Source organism: Fusarium sambucinum, chromosome I (genome assembly GCF_050947815.1).
Source record: "Fusarium sambucinum isolate potato_lamoka chromosome I, whole genome shotgun sequence".
Lineage (NCBI taxonomy): Eukaryota > Fungi > Ascomycota > Sordariomycetes > Hypocreales > Nectriaceae > Fusarium > Fusarium sambucinum.
This window is the reverse complement of record NC_139294.1, coordinates 10,176,430-10,194,202: the sequence shown is the minus strand read 5'-3', so window position 1 is coordinate 10,194,202 and position 17,773 is coordinate 10,176,430. Positions and strand designations below refer to the sequence as shown.

General features: G+C 48.3%; 6 protein-coding genes across 6 annotated transcripts; 4 read left to right on the top strand and 2 right to left on the bottom strand.

Annotated features, from left to right (window-relative positions):
- Positions 1-1,956: 1,956 nt before the first annotated feature.
- FSST1_006018 (Up-regulated during septation-domain-containing protein) lies at positions 1,957-4,159 on the top strand (the record flags this gene model as incomplete). The annotated part of the gene is made up of 3 exons (XM_083232349.1): positions 1,957-2,037; positions 2,104-2,410; positions 2,469-4,159. The coding sequence occupies 3 exons, from the start codon at positions 1,957-1,959 to the stop codon at positions 4,157-4,159; spliced, it is 2,079 nt and encodes a 692-aa protein (XP_083089448.1).
- Positions 4,160-5,932: 1,773 nt separating this feature from the next.
- Positions 5,933-9,166, bottom strand: FSST1_006017 (PXA domain-containing protein; the record flags this gene model as incomplete). Its single annotated transcript, XM_083232348.1, has 1 exon — positions 5,933-9,166. One exon carries the CDS (start codon positions 9,164-9,166, stop codon positions 5,933-5,935), a length of 3,234 nt encoding a protein of 1,077 aa, XP_083089447.1.
- A 1,073-nt stretch (positions 9,167-10,239) lies between these two features.
- On the top strand, positions 10,240-10,801 carry FSST1_006016 (transcriptional Coactivator p15-domain-containing protein; the record flags this gene model as incomplete). Its single annotated transcript, XM_083232347.1, has 3 exons — positions 10,240-10,374; positions 10,431-10,535; positions 10,586-10,801. The coding sequence occupies 3 exons, from the start codon at positions 10,240-10,242 to the stop codon at positions 10,799-10,801; spliced, it is 456 nt and encodes a 151-aa protein (XP_083089446.1).
- Positions 10,802-12,741: 1,940 nt separating this feature from the next.
- Positions 12,742-14,542, top strand: FSST1_006015 (major facilitator superfamily domain-containing protein; the record flags this gene model as incomplete). The annotated part of the gene is made up of 2 exons (XM_083232346.1): positions 12,742-13,018; positions 13,071-14,542. The coding sequence occupies 2 exons, from the start codon at positions 12,742-12,744 to the stop codon at positions 14,540-14,542; spliced, it is 1,749 nt and encodes a 582-aa protein (XP_083089445.1).
- A 247-nt stretch (positions 14,543-14,789) lies between these two features.
- Positions 14,790-15,923, bottom strand: FSST1_006014 (J domain-containing protein; the record flags this gene model as incomplete). The annotated part of the gene is made up of 2 exons (XM_083232345.1): positions 14,790-15,824; positions 15,879-15,923. 2 exons carry the CDS (start codon positions 15,921-15,923, stop codon positions 14,790-14,792), a joined length of 1,080 nt encoding a protein of 359 aa, XP_083089444.1.
- Positions 15,924-16,798: 875 nt separating this feature from the next.
- On the top strand, positions 16,799-17,759 carry FSST1_006013 (PLC-like phosphodiesterase; the record flags this gene model as incomplete). Its single annotated transcript, XM_083232341.1, has 3 exons — positions 16,799-17,309; positions 17,358-17,650; positions 17,700-17,759. 3 exons carry the CDS (start codon positions 16,799-16,801, stop codon positions 17,757-17,759), a joined length of 864 nt encoding a protein of 287 aa, XP_083089443.1.
- Between the last annotated feature and the right edge of the window lie 14 nt (positions 17,760-17,773).

Sequence of the window (17,773 nt, the reverse complement as noted above, 5' to 3'; positions counted from 1 at the left end):
AACGGTACGATGGAGGAAAAAAGCAAATAGCAAATTTCTCATGTCGAGCTAACAATGGGATTGTGATATCCGGTCTAGCAACGTCAAGTCTAATATGACAGATAACGGTCCCTTGGCTATACCTATACTTCGAGTTAGTTAGAGGCGCAGATAACTAACCAGGCCCTTCGATACGAGTAGTAGTGTAACAGTACAGTACTAATAAAGGCATATAGGTGGCTAATAGAGTGGCAGTACGGAGTACTTTGGCATGAGTTCTCGGCGAGAACGCGAGTCACTGCAAAACTCTCACTGTAGTATTAATTCTAATCTCACGTATCTACCCGTAGATATTGTTGATCTATACCAGATGCTCTATAACACACATTGCACGTGAGGCATAGATTATGGAGCTTGAGTTGCAGTTGAGGTTACTTAGAGTTGTGCTTAAGCATGGAAGCATTATTATTGGTCAATATTCTGTATATTCTGCGAGATTAAAAAAACTCTATCCAGGTTGTTGAATAGGTAGATTACTACTCTAATACTCAATCTGCAGGATCTGCCTCAATCACTTTACTTTCCTGCAATGCAGTCTCCCTTTTGATACTGACTGAAGCAATGTGAGGTAACCCACTGGAACTGATGTGTTTGGTGTGGCGCGCCTCTCTCCTGCGTTATCCTGTTCTCTCCTTCCCAAATTTGATACGTCTTGGGAACTGAAACATGGCTTTCACAAGGGAGAGGCTCTGTTTGTCAACGATACGTCCCAATTCGGAAGGCCTGGGGTGCATTGTTTTCCCCTTCCACTTTTCATCCATCACCTGTGTACTACCTGCATTTGCTGTAGTAAGTCGGTCGGCCGGTACCTGCCCACTATCTCTGTGCCTATTATTATCTCCTTTTTGTTTAATTCTTTTCTTCTCCATCCTCCACCGTCGGTAATTTTTCCCCCGTTCTGGAAAACATCACCAGTCATCGCACGAGCCACATCCCTAACGACCATGATTGATGGGAAAGTTCGACATACTCTAGAAGCGGTTCGCCAAGTACCCACGGCTCACCTATTCGCGGGTCTGTCTAGGGTCCCTCATCTCTGTGTCCGTCATGGTGGAGATGCTTCCGTACATAGCTCACCCCCTGTCCCTGTCCCGGCTCTACCAAAGTCGCAGCCGAGGTTGGGTCCAGGGGCAGCTTTACCAAGTTCGCGAACTTCGATGCCAAGGGTTCGTCAAGGGGGAACCAAGAGGGATGGCAACCAAGAGCAAAACCCCCCGATGAGGCGTCGACTGAAAAACGTTTTCAGACACACCAGTTGTGATTTGCTATACAAAACGTCTGCTAGCTTGCACTGGCCAGGGTGATCTATCCTCCTTTTTGATCCCACCCCGACCCTCGACCCTGGTGCACGACGTTTGGACCGTCTGTTCCTCGCATGGAGCTTGGACCACGAGCCGCACATATGTGTACTTTGACTTGTCATCAACCTCGCCTTGACATCTGTGCCGTGCCTGAGAACTCTTCGTGACCACGCTTATCTCGGGTCTATATCAAAGCTCTCCATGATCTTAAGTCTTGGGGCGTGACAACTTACTGTTCAAGCGGGGCGTCGGGGCCTGTTTTTTACTAGGATGCGAGGCCAGGGCTCAGGGCCTGACATTCCGTCATGGGTCATGGACAAGGGGGCCCGACTGAGGCTGTCCGGTAGCCATGTCCAACTATGTACAAACGGGTAGAGCTAACAGGAGAGCTCACATCTTGGCGCAAAAAGCAACGACGGGGATCCCCTTCACAACTAATGGTTATATACCATCGATCCCAGGAATCCGAAACACTTAAACCGGTCCAATATTCGTTAGATTTCATGCTATGCCGCTTCGATTTTGACGTTAGTAGTATCTTCAGCCGTGGCAATTTATTTCTGACACCAACCTATTTCCCTTTGGAGCTGCCTGGCTGCAGTATTGTTTCGATCCAATGGCCCATATTGCCAAGTGCCTCGTCGATATCGACACCACCTATATAACCAACAAGACCTCGCATCTATTCAGTGATTTGGTATGTATATATTCTTTTCAATTCCAATACCTTGTTTCAAGAAACTTACCAAAGCTGTTTTCTCAGAAAACATCCCCAAATCCCCAGAACGAGAAGCCATTCGCCTGGAGAATGCAACAATCAGATTCTTCGAAGAAGTATCAGCTTTTTCCGAAGGAGAAGAGACTGCCAGTTCTCAACAGCAACAAAGGCATAGACTCCGAGAAAGCTACCATGGCACCTACAGCGTCGTCAAACGAAAAGACGGACTTTCAAACAGGACTAAATGGCTTGAAGAAGCGACTCAATCAACACAGTCTGGCTCGACGACGCAAGATCAGTGTGCCTGAAGTTGGACCCATGACGACAGTTCAGGAAATGCCCATGGACTCTCGTAAGTATCATTGTCTAGAATTCACTTGATTGCCTGTATCAAATTAACAAATTTGCAGCAACAATTCCTGGCCGCCCACCTTTCCACGAGCGTTCAATCAGCGCGCCTGGTAACTCCTGCAGAGACTACAGCTTCGCAGACACGTTTCTTTTTGCTTCAAGTGACGATGAGGGCCCTGATCCCCAATTGTCCAAGAAAGTGAAAGCTGAGCCGATTTCACGAACCGCAACCCCTACTTCACCAAAGCACCTGGCTCCCCTGGTCATCCCTAGACATGGAGGACAGTCACCTTTACTTCGTCGTCAACAGTCTCTCAACTGCTTCCCAGTAGGAAACGAGCCTATTCGACAGGGTCGCAGTAACGGATCGTCACCTCAAAGCCGCTGCGCGTTCACCCCAACTTCCTCTATGCCTGACCTTACAACGCCCAGGTCAGCAACCACAGGTTCCATAACACCCACTCCAGTCTCTGCACCACTCACCGAGACTCGAACCGAATCCCCACAACTTTCTGATGGACGTTATACACCTCCCATCGCTTCCAACGAATCCGTTCGTGGGGGTCATCGAAGGGGTGGCTCTGAATCATCAGTCATGATGGATAGAGGCCGCCCTCGTAAGAGGCGTGACCCGCGCACTACCAACGGACAGATTATCCAAAGACCCGAGTCGAAGAGGGGCAAAAGCACAGAGAAGACGGCCTTTGAACAGCTTCCTGTCGGTGTAAAACACACAGATGCTTCAAGAGAACTTCGACAGCCCGAGCTTGCTTTACTCCAGAAGCAGGCATATGAACAAGTGAGCCGGTTCGAGGTCCTGAGGGCAGAGGACGTCGAGGCACTCTCCAAGGAGCTTCGCCATCTGGATGAAAAGACGGAATACCTCCGCCGTACTTATACAGCTCTTCGATCAGGCCGCAAAAACCTCCACTCTCGTATCTGCCAATACCTGCGTTCACCACGTGTTGCCAAGTTCAGCAATGAGTCAATGTTGAAGCAAGAAGAGGCACTCACTGAACTGGATGCTTCGATCGACGACTGGGTGAACAAGCTGGAACAAGCCGAGAACCGACGTACTCGCGTTCGACAAAAGCTGCTCGAGCATCTTGCTGCAGCTGCTTGCCTTCCTATCTGGGGATCAACTCTGACACAAGAGCCTCAGATGACTGGAACTTCTGCTTCTGGCATCAATTACATCTCGACACCTCCCCGAAGCCCTTCTAAGGAGTCACCCATCTCGCCTCACAACACGAGCAGCTCGCCCTCCCCCCATCGCGCTATGGCTCAAGTACCTAGCACGATTGTGGAACAGCCTGTCATTGAAGAACAGGCTATGAAGGAGAGTGACGATCGGGCTATGAGTCCTACATCTCTGAAGCGAAGTGATGTAGAGAGCATCCGCATCTATGCTGGCGACGATGTGTACTCTCTGTTGGCTGATGTCGAAGACGAGATCACCAAAATGAGCAAGCAAGTGGTGCGCGAACCCACCCCTCCCACCGATGCCAAAGAAACGAATCGCATCGCAGTCCACCGTCAAAGGAGCCACGAGCTTCTGAACGGATTGTCTACAGAAAATCATTCGACGAAAAGGCGGGATGTCTCTGAGGGTAGAGCAGTATCTCCCCTTACAACTACACCCACGCCTGTAACAACGACGAACACGACTACCACTACTACCAGCGCCGAGCAGAATGTACCACCAGCAGATGGCCTGCCTCTGCTCGCAAATGTTGTCTATCGCCCCTGATGAATTTTAACCTATCTCATAACTGTTACAACGGGCCCGCCAAAAACTGTATCGCATTTCCAACGATTCACGGCCAATATTTTACAATCTCTTGATACCCACACGGCATTTTCTATCTGTATCTGCATATTTGCGCTTTCAGCGTCTACTCATGACAGTTCACGGCTGCCACAGCATTAACATTTCCTTATTATATCATGTATCATCACTTGGGAGGTCCTTTTGTCGATTTTTATTTGTTCTTTTTCTTCTGACTGGATTCACTACTGCATACTGCATACTCTTCTTCGTCTTCAGCATCTAGATGATGGTCATCTTTTGTTACTTAGCCTAGAGCCTATCTTTTCATAATAATATTCATCTTGGTATGCTTTCGGTCAGCCAAGCCACCATTTCAAAAGCGCACTATTCCAACATCAATTTGTCTTGCATATCATGACGTTTCAAGTTGCTGAGGTTACCACAAGGCATGTAACGTCTTGGCGAGTAATCAAGTTGCCAATGCCACTGGATGGAGATACGGACAGGGGCTCAAAACTTGAGAGGTCATGCCCATGTCTGCATATTCATATTCTCCTGCCATGTGTCGATTGACGCTCTCCTTGCTGACAAAGTGCCGAGTTTAGGGCCTTAACCTGCAGGATCGCATACTCGCCGAAAATGAGATGTGACGAGGAACATATCAAACATGACCAACTGGTGAGATTCGTATAAGCAAGCTCTAAAAGTAATGAATATGACAAAGTAAAATTAACCACACCAAGTATACCGGAATACAGGAGATCTAGTTTTAAGATCTCCTATCATCTCGATCCTGCCATCTCGGATCAATGGCCTGTAGTTTGTTTTCTAATCGCAGTCCCCGCCAGAGCGTTACAACCTTGTGTTACACGACGTTGAAGACTACTTTGTAGTCAATACATTCTTGTTACATCGCCCCTCTCCCGTGCATGTCGTTCATCCGAACCCTAATTCCCTGTTGAAGTCCCCTTTCTTTTTCCACGTGCAGCCAAAGATAGTGGTCAAGTGTTCAGAATAATAATCGTACGACACCGCTGATCCTGTCACCTACCTTTTTCATCATATGTATGCATGCACCAAATCGGTCAATACTACGTGACTATTCATCTGTACTCTGCATTACCTAACATGAATGCCCTCGTCGTTCTCGCGTCCAGGACTGTAGTGGAGAAATACAATTCGGAAATTAGAAAAGGACCACTATGTATGCATGTATGCGAGGCCAGAAAAACAAGGACTTTGGTCTATCGTGTAAGTCATATGTGGACCATGGTAGTAGTTGACGTGATTCCTGGAAGGCGAATTCTCCGTGGGAACTTATTTTTTATTTTCAGGTTTTTTTTCTTTAATGCTTTGACGACGCTCTGATGAGGGGTCTGATTTTACCCCAGCCTTGCAGTTGTTCGGCGTTGAGATGGGACGAAACGACAGATCGTGCGTGACCTAAAGTTGGCCCGCATGCTTGCTTGTTCGTGTTGTAGTGTTCAATATTAATTAATGATAATGGCAGAGACCATCGAGGTCTTCTTCACGTATCGTATCCATCTACTATGCATGATATACCACCAAACCACGGCTGCACCTTGAAAATTCCCTTTGCTCCAGTCCGTTGGCGTTGCCATAGGTCGTTTTCTTCAAAAATATTCGTACCAGAAATTCCCTTGCGCTTCGTGAGATAAGCCAGCCCCCGCGAATACACCAAACACCAAGTTCATACCATCCGTCACATTATGTATAATCGTACCGATTCTTCTAGTGTGTCACGATTCGGACAACTTGAAGAATCAGACCAAAGAGGAGTCCTCTTGCGACTTCCTCGATTTGAAGACAATCAAAAACTCTGCCAAGTGCTTCACCTGTCGCGGCTTGGCCCATCACACCCATCAAAGCAGCTGGGAGACCGCTTTGGATGAGGAGTCGACGAGCCTTGATGCGAAGCTGTTCCTTCTCATCGGCAGTTGGCTCGGCTGGCCAAGCAGCAAGCTCTTGCTCTGTTGGCATCATGTTCTCGCGGACCTTGCGCAGTTGCTCCGCAATACCCGAATCGGACGTATTGGCGTCGATGACGGACTTTTGGATCAGTGACTGCACTGTCAAAAGTGACGGGTTACCTGGACGGAGGAGAAATGATTTGGCAGCAGTCAACAGAGTACGACGAATGTTCCACGCCGAAGACAGCGTGTACATCTCGTTGATCACAGCAAATAGAAGCTCTACTGCCACACGAGTTTCAGGCTCTGAAAGTGCGGAGAATTGCTTAGCAGGCTTTAGAGACGCCCTCTTGCCGCTTGTGACCGAAGGAGGAGGCGTGGGAATCTCTTGAGATGTTTTACGCTCCTGTGACTGACCCTTGGCACTACTACACTGCATATCGGTGTGGTTTTCGGGCAGACCGTAGTCGTCGGCGATCTGATCGGGTGGAGGCGGGAGCTTACTAAAATCGAGGCTCAATGCGGAAGGAGATCGTAGTTGCGCAAGGCTGGGCGCACGACTGTGTTCCCGGCTAGGAAGAGCACTCGCAGATGCTGAGCCCGACTCCTTACGTCCAGAGCGACTTGTTCGACCGTCTGCATCTGACTCGCTCTGCGACTGATAGCTTGGGCGACGTTCCATAGGAGGCATCTTCCCTGGTTGTAGCGATACAATAGACGAGCGCTGGCTGTCCATGCTATCTCGAGCTGAGCGAACGGGAGATCGCGCGCCGCTAAGCTGAGTAGGAGGAGTTGAGATGGAAAGACGACTTGAGTTGGCCGTCAGATCTACTGACTGAGTAGACTTTCTGCTGAGGCCAGAAAATGTGTTGCCAAAAACTCCTGTAACACCTCCAACGAAACTCTTGCCGCCCTCTACAGCACCCTTGGGCGCTGTGGTAAGCGCGTCCAGCATGCCTTTGCCCATTGACTCCCAACCAAAGCCTGCCTTAGATTCACTATGCGTGTGTCCCTTTGACTTTTCCAAGAATCGCTTCATTCCCTCGCTTTCGGCCAAGCTCTGATACCAACAAGCGTCCCGAAGATACCTCTCTAGCTCACCGCGAAGAGACTCGCGAGTATGAAGCTTCCAGTCGGGCAAGTCCTTGTGAAGTTCAGTGAAAGCAGTTGCGCCAGAGATCGTGGCAATTCGCCTAAGAATCTCATGCAGTGTCTCAAAATCAGCATACCGCCTGACAATCATCCACCCGGGGTACGCAGTCACAGAAGGCTCAACCTGTACCCAGTAGTCCCAGTTAGGCTTATTGCGAATGCGGGTTGCTTCACCAGGAGTGTCATCGTGAAGGGTGAGGCCCGCGTTGTGGAGAGTCAGCGGTGCTTTCCTAGGCGCCTCCTCCTCTCCTTCATCTACCACTTGCCCAGGAGGCACAATTTGGTCGAAACTGGTGAAGCGAGTGCCATCCGACCGGCGGGGAGACGACTCGGGACTTGAAGAGTCCATTGGTGACCGAGGAGTAAGGGGAGTCTGGGAAGAGAACCCTTCCGGCGATGCAACTTCTGAGGCACCCGACAATCTCTTCTCGTCTTTGGTGATATGTGTGTGTGACTCTTGCATGGAAGCCGTCGAGGCGCGCTTTTGTCGGACTTCTTCTTGAGCAATCAATTCGTTCATGCGCTTCATTTCTTGCATCGCTTCATCCATCTCTTCCTCTGCCTTGCTTAACTTTTTCTTGTGACCAAGGGGTTCTTTGCGTCGAGCCCGTTCATTCTCTAGTGAACTGCGCCCAGGCTTAGCAATACCAATATTTCCGACGTTGCCATCCAGGTCAGCAAAAACATTGGTTACTGCCATACTCGGCTCAGGTGCGCGTTTCATGCCAACATCAATTGCCTGGTTGAGGTCGGGCTCACCGGCCTCCAGCAGATATACAATCCATCCATTAATCCAGTCAGCTTGACTGCAAGTGTGCAGCGTGTTCTCAAGGACTGAGTTTGCGAGGATTTCCCGCAGGAAGACACGGGCAGGGTCGCAGTTATACGAGTTTCGATCCAGAAACCCTAGAAGGTCTTCGGCAACCATTTTGAATTTCGAGGCCTGTTGACGTTGGTTCACAAGATTGGCCAAGTGGCAGTCGGGGTTCGCTGCCAGATAATTGTAAACGGCATCTGCAGCGGTCATGCTACTGTCCGGAGGGAGCTCGGAAAAGGCGGACGCAAGCTCAGACATGAAGACGATTATAATAGAAGATGAGTTGGTAAGAAGATCGAGGAAGGTATCGGCGGGGCGCTTTCGGCCGAGGTGGTTCGAGACGGACAGGACGTAAGATGTGAGCGTCTTACGGCAAGCCAAAGGAAAAGAATGGTCCGCAGGAACAATCGGGCTGTACCACCATTTCACATAATCCTTGATGACGGCATCGACGAGTCCTCCGAGAGCCTCGCGGGTCTCCGGTCGAAATTCGTCAAAGTTCTTCATGGTAGGCTCATCATCATCACTGCTATCCTCTCGCTTCTCGGCAACTGGGTTGTTCTTGGCCTCCAATAGTCGGTTTATAACGTCGATGCCTCGCTCTCCTCGTACCATCTTGGCAAGTTCGGGATTCCTAGCTTCCCATGATATGAACCCGGCCACCCCGCCGAATGCGCCAATGAGTACGAGTCCTAAACGCCCCATAGTAATATATGTGAAGGCAGCAAACCCGACGGCGACTCCAGCAAGGGAACCAGGGGTCGCTGTAGCGAAGAAATGGATGACTTTTGTGATTGGGGTTTCATCTTCGACCGTCGTCTTCGTCTTGGTCGTGTGATTATCTGTAGAATTCGCAAGGGGTTTATCGAGTGTCATTCTGTCGTTTGTTGTTGTTGTCGTGGTGGAGCTGTCAGCAAGACCATTTATGTTCGGTAGCGTATCTGTTGAAGGCGGCTCCTGGTCTTGTGGATGTGAAAGTGCAGGTATCGGAGCGCCATTGAGCTCTATAGCCTTTGGTTTGGGCGGTGTCGCAAGGGAGGCACCTGATTGAGGCGCATCTTGGTCTTGGAATGCTGTTGAACTCATCGGGAATGGCGAGCTTTCTCGGTAAGTTTGTCCTTGGTACGCAAACCAAATATTAATTAACGGCTGAAGCTGACTCCCTAACGAATGAAGGAAGCGAAAGCAAAGAGGATTCTCGTAAGCATAGCAATGTGGAAATGGGGCGAAAAACAGGAACAAAGTTTCGGGCGAGAGGGGACAAAGAGAATGAATAGGAGATATGAGGCGGGCTGAAAAAAGAATTAAATGCAGAAACCGTGGAAGGTTTGAAATTTGTCTGGAACGCTGGTGGGAAATGGATGTCGCCGAACAGCCGCAGGTGCAAGTACAGGTATTACACTTGGTGTCGCGTGTGTCGTGCCCGGGGACTTGGCTCTAAATTAGCGACCGCTGGAATTGCTTGTCTGTCAACCTTCAGGGGTGCGACCCTTAAACCCCAGAGGTCAACAAGGCCAACTGCCCCAGGCTTTTTCATGCTGGCGCTGTCCGCGTCACAAATAGTGGGCTTCAACTGCCATGATGGACTAAAAACGGCATCGATATCATTGTTAGCCCCTAATTAAACTCCACCGGGAAACACGGCATCCAATCCTTATTGCTGGTTGTCTTGTTTCGTTTGATTAGCCCTGCCAGGTTTAAATACCCTAGGTAGCCTTGACGCGATCGTTCGATCTCCATAAAGTCTGTTGAGAAGTCAAGATGCAGACCCGCTGAGTGAAACAAATCTGCAAATGAGGCAGCTAGCACTAGTACTCTGTAGTGAATTGTCGATGGAACAAGGGAGCGAGAAATTACCTAGTACAAGATCTATTGATGGAATGAAACATGAAACTATTCGTGTAAAAACTCTAAGTCATTCCATTAGCTGAATACGAATTCGAGGTGGACGTATCTGACGTGATGCATCACGTGCCTTGGTGTCACATTCAATCGTTCCCGCGTACCTTCCCTATCACACGCGTTTCACGACAGCAGGGTTAGATAATGGTTGTCAACTTGAACCTCAACTAAATAAGCGAATGTTTTGATAACTTTTTTATTCCTATTCAATTTGTACATATTCGTTCACATCACTACTAAATTGTCGATTTACTACCATGGCTCGATACGCTTCCGCCAAGAAACGCGCCGCCGACTCTGATAGTGAGCCTGAGGTCGCGAGTAAGAGAGTCAAGAATGCGGTGCCTGTCGCATCCGATGGCAAAGATGACGATGGAAACCCGTTCTGGGAGGTACGCGACTGAGATTAACTATCCATCTGGTCCACGTGCTAAGTTATGTTTATTAGTTATCCAACAAGCGCCGTGTTGGAGTGTCAGAATTCAGTAACAAGACGTTTGTCAACATCCGAGAGTACTATGAGAAGGATGGCAAGGCTCTGCCTGGCAAAAAGGTGCGTCGATATTTAATCATGCGGTATATCGTATTGATGGTTTCAAATAGGGTATCTCGCTCAGCATTGAGCAGTACAACGCTTTCCTGAAGGCCGTGCCGCGTATCAATGCTGCGTTACGCGCCAAAGGGCTCGTTGTTGAAGGTGATGAGGAACTTGACACTGCTATGGAGGTCGACGCCAAGGTTAAGGACTCCAAGGTCAAGAGGGAACAAAAGAAGTCACCAAAGGCCAACATTGAGACTACCAGCGAGGAGGAGGACTAAAGACGCATGTGTTATTCTTTCATGGCACGCTCGATGGTTCGATTCGAGCATGGAGTCAGGAGTCACGGGTTGAAACCCCTGGAAAATATTGAATTGTATTAATGTTACCATCTTTGAGATGAATATCAAGATTCTAGATGTGGTATCTCTGGGATCAATTAATGGAAAAACAAGAAATGGATTTTATCTCTTATGAGATCTGTTGATGGTTAATGATCGGTATCGAAGTTGTGGGCCAGAGGCTCAGAAAGTGTGTGGTGACAAACAGTACAGCAAATAATGAATAAGAAACAAACAGCACGATTTCAAATTTAGTCTATTTTAACTTTATATCTTTATATCAGGAACCCAGTGCACGGAACTGAGCGTAATGGGGTTATCTTCATGATACGGTGATAGTTATGGGCTGCTTTATCTGCAGCACTGTTTTGACGACCTGAAACATGTCTGCGAAGGAAAATACAAAGAAATTTATAGACCAGCAAAGCTTAATAGTCAATGTGTACAACAACGACACACAAGTCAACTTCCTATTTATATCATGTTAGCAGGCATGGAATCGTACTTTTTGTCATCTTTTCCATCGATGTGACATCCTGATCCATGTTTCGCCTGGTCGTCATTTACTTGTCTGTTATTCGAATTGCCAGACCAATGATATTCTTTCCTCAGGCCTAGAAGGGCATATGATATTATGAAAGAACCTCTAATATATAAACGTTATAGAAGAATCGGATCAACTACAAGGTAAAGGCTTATTGGTTAAAGAACCAACTGGGCGGTTGTGAAAGCTTGGCAAAAATCTATGTATCATTTTCTGCAGATCAAACACCTTTCATCTGCAACGTCGTAACCTGAGTTTCACATCTCCGCCAAGGGGCGGGTAGACGCGCAAGCCTTATTCCCGATAAGCTAAGGCTTGACCAGAACTCACTATCATAGTCTATTCACTGTACTATTGCTAATTATCTGCTGCCATTCTAGACGTCTAAGACTCTAGAGTTTCGATCAATTCCATTAATCTGATTCGGTTAAGAAACATTATGTTTGTCGATCTTGAGGAATTCGCTTCGCCCCCCACTTCACTGAGATTTGATAGAATTCAAAGATCATGAACTTGATCAGCAACTTTGGAGCATGGCAATATCGGCTGCGACTGCCGGTAGTGATCTAGTCGCCAGCCACCTTTGAACAATACTATTACCATTGGTCTCCCTCGGCGTCTGCATGCGTTGGATTGGATCTATTATCAGTTACAGCCCGTGGAAGCTGAGTTGCGTTGACAGGCAGCAATTATCCGAAATGCCTTATAATCAGGAAGATTATATGTGCCACTCATAATACAGTACTGTTACAATTTGTAGTTTGCAGTAATAGCGGTAAAGTAGTCAACAAAAAAGAAGCCAAGCCTCCAATGATAGGGGATGATTGATGGAGGGATGATGAATTCCCGGCTTTGGCGCCTTCCAAGCCCCTGGACCCAGTAGAAAATTGGATACGGGGCCTCCTATTCTGGGATGGATATTATTATTACTGGTTCTTTCCAGCACCTTAACTTCTGACTTGTCCTCTCGATGCCTTGTTTCACCTCTCGCATCTTACAATTGAAATCACTTGTTTTCTTTTATTGATTCTCGCTTCATACTCCCGTCACTCATTAACTGTTGTATTCGTTGCACGTATAGTTTCTTTTTCGCTACGTTATTTCCTTCGTGTCGGGATTCACCATCGGCTCTTCCGTTCAGTGACGCAGTCTCGCCAAGAGCATCCCATAATCCTTTCCAGTCAGGCTTATTCAACCATCAATATCTCATTCTGAAGGAACATCTCACAAACTTGAGCAGCAATATCACGTGTACCTGGTTCCTCTTCTTATCTGATGTTCATATTATTGTTATCAAGAACATAACAAATTTCACATTTTACCATTAACCTTGGAAATGCGCATCTCATGGCGTCTGGGTTCGGGGTACGTCGAGTCGGTGGATGACTATATCGGCGTGTTAGTGCCTCTAGAGGAGGCTCATCTATACAGTCAAGCGGCAAAAGCAAAGCGTGCGAGCCATGGAGAGAAACGGGAAGAAGGCGAGTTGGATGATCTGGAAATGAAGGAAGAGCGTGAGGGTATGCTTGGTGGTGATGCGGCTGAGTACACCGTCGAAGGACTGCGAAAAGAGATGAGAGAAGGGCGACGAGGGCAATGGACGACATATGAGAGTGAGTCGACAATTGGAAAAGCACTGCGAAACGGAAACTGACAAAACTACAGTCAAATCAAAGCTCATGAACAAGGCAGTTGGAGATATCGGCATGGGCAGCTACAACTGGCAACTCTTCGTCCTCTGTGGCTGTGGATGGTTCGCCGATAACCTCTGGATGCAGGGAGTATCGCTCTGTCTGCCATCATTATCAGGCGAATTTGGTGTTGATGAGAAAACAGTTCGATACACGACCAGTGCTCTTTTTATCGGTCTATCTATCGGAAGTTTCTTTTGGGGAATTGGCTCGGATTTCCTGGGTCGTCGCATCGCCTTCAACACGACCCTACTTATCACCAGTGTTTTCGGCATCATGTCCGCCTATGCCCAGAGCTGGGGTAGCGTCTGTTTCTTCTTCGCTGCCCTTGGCTTCGGAGTGGGCGGTAACCTTCCTGTCGATGGAGCTTTGTTCCTCGAGTTTCTTCCTGATGCTTCCAGCGCTCTGCTCACACTCTTGTCCGTCTGGTGGCCCTTCGGACAGCTCGTCTCATCTCTGATCGCATGGTTCTTTATCGGCAACTGGCCCGTCGAGCAGGGTTGGAGGTACTTTGTTGTCACTATTGGCATCGTCACCTTTGCCATGTTCGTCGTTCGATTCTTCATCTTCCACCTTTTCGAGTCTCCCAAATTCCTCCTCAACAAGGGTCGCCAACACGAGGCAGTTGCTGTCATCCACGGACTGGCTTACCGCAACGGCACAAGGACCTGGCTTACTTCAGAACTGCTCGACCTGGTTGCATGTGAGGACGGCGAGGATATGGCCCATGTTGCCGAAAAGAAGATCCCGGCCCTATCGACCATTGCCGTTATCCAGGAGAAGCTCAGGTCCTTCTCCGGAGAACGACTACGACCTCTTTTCCAGAACAAGACTCTAGGCATGGCCACAGGTCTCGTCTGGTTCTGCTGGGCCACCATCGGCATGGGTTATCCTCTTTTCAACGCCTTTCTTCCCCAGTACTTTGCTCGTGCACACAACGAGGCTTCAGACAGCGTGCAGTCCGAAACAGACATCATTTCTTCAGACACATACCGCAACTACGCCATCGCCTCCGTCATGGGTGTTCCTGGCTCTCTGCTGGCCGCTTATCTGGTCGATCATCCCTCGCCCTTCCTTGGTCGCCGCGGAACACTGGCTAGCTCTACGCTCCTTTCTGCCATATTTCTTTTCCTCTTTGTCATTTACGGCACGACCTCAACAGCCCAGCTCCTCATGTCTTGTGTTGAAGCTTTTGCTCAGAACATTATGTACGGTGTTCTCTACGCTTTCACACCCGAGATTTTCCCAGCACCTGTTCGAGGTGCTGGTACTGGTGTAGCCAGCTTCCTCAACCGAATTACTGGCCTCATGGCGCCCATCATTGCCGCCACTGTTCCCGGTGATGGCGCTACCACTCCTATTATCATGTCTGCCGTTCTCATTCTTTCGGCATTTGTTGGCATTTGTCTCATCCCTATCGAAACAAGAGGTGCTTCGCGCCTATAAGTCATCAACATCTTATTTAATCATCAAGCGCAGCTCCTGGCAAAGTCCAAGGCGCTGCATGAAATCAACATGCGCATACTAACGACCTGGAGTCAAAGAGTGGTCTTGGGTGTGGCTTGCATTTTATCGTGTCATTTACAAATGGGGGTTTGGTTGTGCATTCAACTTTGGTGTTATTCATATAGGTGCCTGTTTGGAGCAGTCTAGGTCTATTTAAATTGTACAACAACGAATTGATAAGCGTTGCCTATCGGTTTCCTTTAGCGCCTGCTGGTGCATCGACTCTCCTCTTCCTCAGCGATGTTCCCATAGCATCTCTTACCATGGGGTCCGCTCTAATGGTGTTTTGCACAAGCCACTCTCTCATCTTGCCTTGCAAGTTGGACGTTGCTTCGGTGTCGCCCTTGAAAGGAGCCATTTCCATATCCAATAATCGTAAAGCATCGCTGTCAAGCTGCCTGGCCAACATCTCAAGTCGACCCAAGCTTTGGCGAAGTGCCTTTTCATCCTGCTCCTCGGACTTTTCCGGTCCAGTGATCATCACTGCCACGAGTGGGCCTATCTGGTTCAAAGCAATATAGAAAGTGATTGTCAGTCTTCGGGCAAGCGAGATGACTTGAAATGGGAGGTATGGCGGTAGAGATGTAACTCGAGCGAGCACAGCGTTGATCGCGTTGACGAACGGCGGAAAGTCGGGGCGCGTTACTGCTTGGAGCTCGAATACGCACAGGGCAATAAGGACAAGCCATCGGTAGTATTTGCCAAAGTCCATATAACCAAACAAGCCCAGAACATAGATGGATGCAGCGGCAACAGCGTAGTGAGGCAGAATGCCCGAGATAACGCCACGAGTGACAAAGTCCCTGATAGTAACACACTTTTGCCAGCGCGCGATTTCAGGACCAAAGCGCTCGTAGGCAAATCTCCTGGCGGAATCCTGCAGTGTATCACTGGCAACTTTTAGGTGCATAAAGAAGGCGGCCGAGTCGCCAGCATCCTTGCCTGCCTTGTCGGGATGATGCATAGCAGCCAGCCGACGGAAGCGCGTCTTGATCTCGCGGTCGGCTGCATCGAGAGGCACGCCGAGGTCGGCATAGTAGGAGGATATGCGACGCTGTTCGTAGTCGGCTTCGAAGATGGTGTAGCAAAGGTAGGCAGCGACGACGAGGATGTGGATGTTGCGTCGATGCGAGTTGTAACGGGCTGATCCAGGAGCAGGTTTGGGGTCGCCGGCGCGAATAGTAAGGCCGTAGTAAATAGTCTGAAGCCAGCCTGTTGCGAGCTATGAAGACGTTAGTAAATAGATATGAGAGGAATCGTTCAAAGAAGTACATACGCCTGGGAGAAAGGCCCAGCCTATCATGGACAGATAGCCAGACATGATGGGCAAGGGGAGCACTTATTGATGCTCTATGTTTTTGCGAAAGTGTGTGTACATGTATTAAATAAACCAAGAATAGTATGTCGAGCCGGGTGTGTAATACAAGTTGGCCTTTGTGCGAAGTGGCCAGGTTGTAGTTCGTACTAAGTCTAAAGATTGCGCTGGCAGTTACAGCCCAGGTGTTCGTTGATGTTTTGTTACTGTAGAGCTCCAGTGCGTCAGAGTGGGTCTCGGCTTTTACGTCCTTGTAACTTCCACATCACTCATCAAATGTCTAACTAGGTATGTATCAAATCCAGCATCAATCAAGATTTCATACAGAATTAATGAAGAATTCCGCATAACTTCCATCAAAGATATACAACCTCGCTATCCAGTTCAATACTCGACTCAGCGTGGGATGCTAATACAAAAGAATATCTACCATGTTCAGGGCACAACAAATCATATGCCAGAATTCCACCATGGCAATTATGCTTATCGCATTCACACCTATTCCCCGACTTTGGGTCGCTTTGTAGATCACAAGTTATATGTAACAACCAGGTGACGGGGATCATGGGCCAACCATTCAGTTGTTGCATTCAAACACCACCACTTACAAAGCCCTGTTGCATGAGAGATATGCTGAATTGGGATGCTTCCGCCGGCACATCATTGACCGATTGCTATAAGTTGTGGTGATATATACAGACATGATTCGTTGTTGCAACCGCTTGAAACATATTGCTGGCAGATGAGTTTATCACGTTGACCATAGAGCATGGAGTCAACCCAAGATTAAATACAGAGGCTTTATCTCAATTTTGAGTTCCTCTCGACAGTTTTACTTTGTAGTTCACCATCTTCCCCTCTATATCTTCTCGCCCGTTGCAATGTTTTCGTGGCACTTCATCGTCTTTTCGTTCTTTGCTGTGGCAGTCTGGGCTGCATGCAACGGCTATGATGAGCTATGCAAGCGCAAGTACTCAGAAATCACCTTTATCGGAGCTCACAACAGTGCTTTCGTCGGTAAACAGCCATCCCAAAACCAACACCTTTCAGTGACAGAGCAGCTCGACTTTGGCGTACGGTTCTTGCAAGCTCAAACGCAAGAGAAGAATGGCGATATACAGATGTGCCATACTTACTGTTGGTTGTTGGACGAAGGTCCAATAGAAGACTACCTGAAAGATATATCAAGTTGGATGGCGAATAATCCAGACCAAGTTGTCACATTGCTTTTGACCAACCGTGACGCTTTACCCATCGAAAAGTTCGATGCTGCGTTCAACAGTACAGGACTTAAGGAGTTTGTTTTTCGGCCAGAGAAGAAACTGGTCCTGAATGAGTGGCCAACTCTTCAGGAACTAATTGATGCTGGAACACGTCTCCTTGTATTCATGGGTATGTAGGCGCGGTATTGAACACATATGATTCGGCTAATCGATTTAGACCATAACATGGACGAGAGCAAGGTTGACTACATCGTCAATCAATTCGACTACTTTTGGGAAACACCTTTTGGTGAACTTGACCCCTCGTTCCCTACTTGCGAAGTTGATCGGCCTGAGAACGGAGATCCTGCAAAGCTTATGGGAATCATGAACCACATGCTCAATGATGATGTCCTTGGTATCATCATTCCGAGTCGGCTTCGTGCAAAACAGACGAATTCTGTAAAGTCAATTCAGAGTCAGGTGGACCTCTGCGAAAGCAAGTGGAGTACAAAGCCAAATGTCATACTTGTGAGGATTTCGCCAATCTTGTAGTTGAGTTGCAGGCTAACCTTTACAGTTGGACTGGGTCGACGTTGGAGATGCTATGGAGGTTGAACTGTCGTTGAACGGATTGTGAACAACATCGAACAG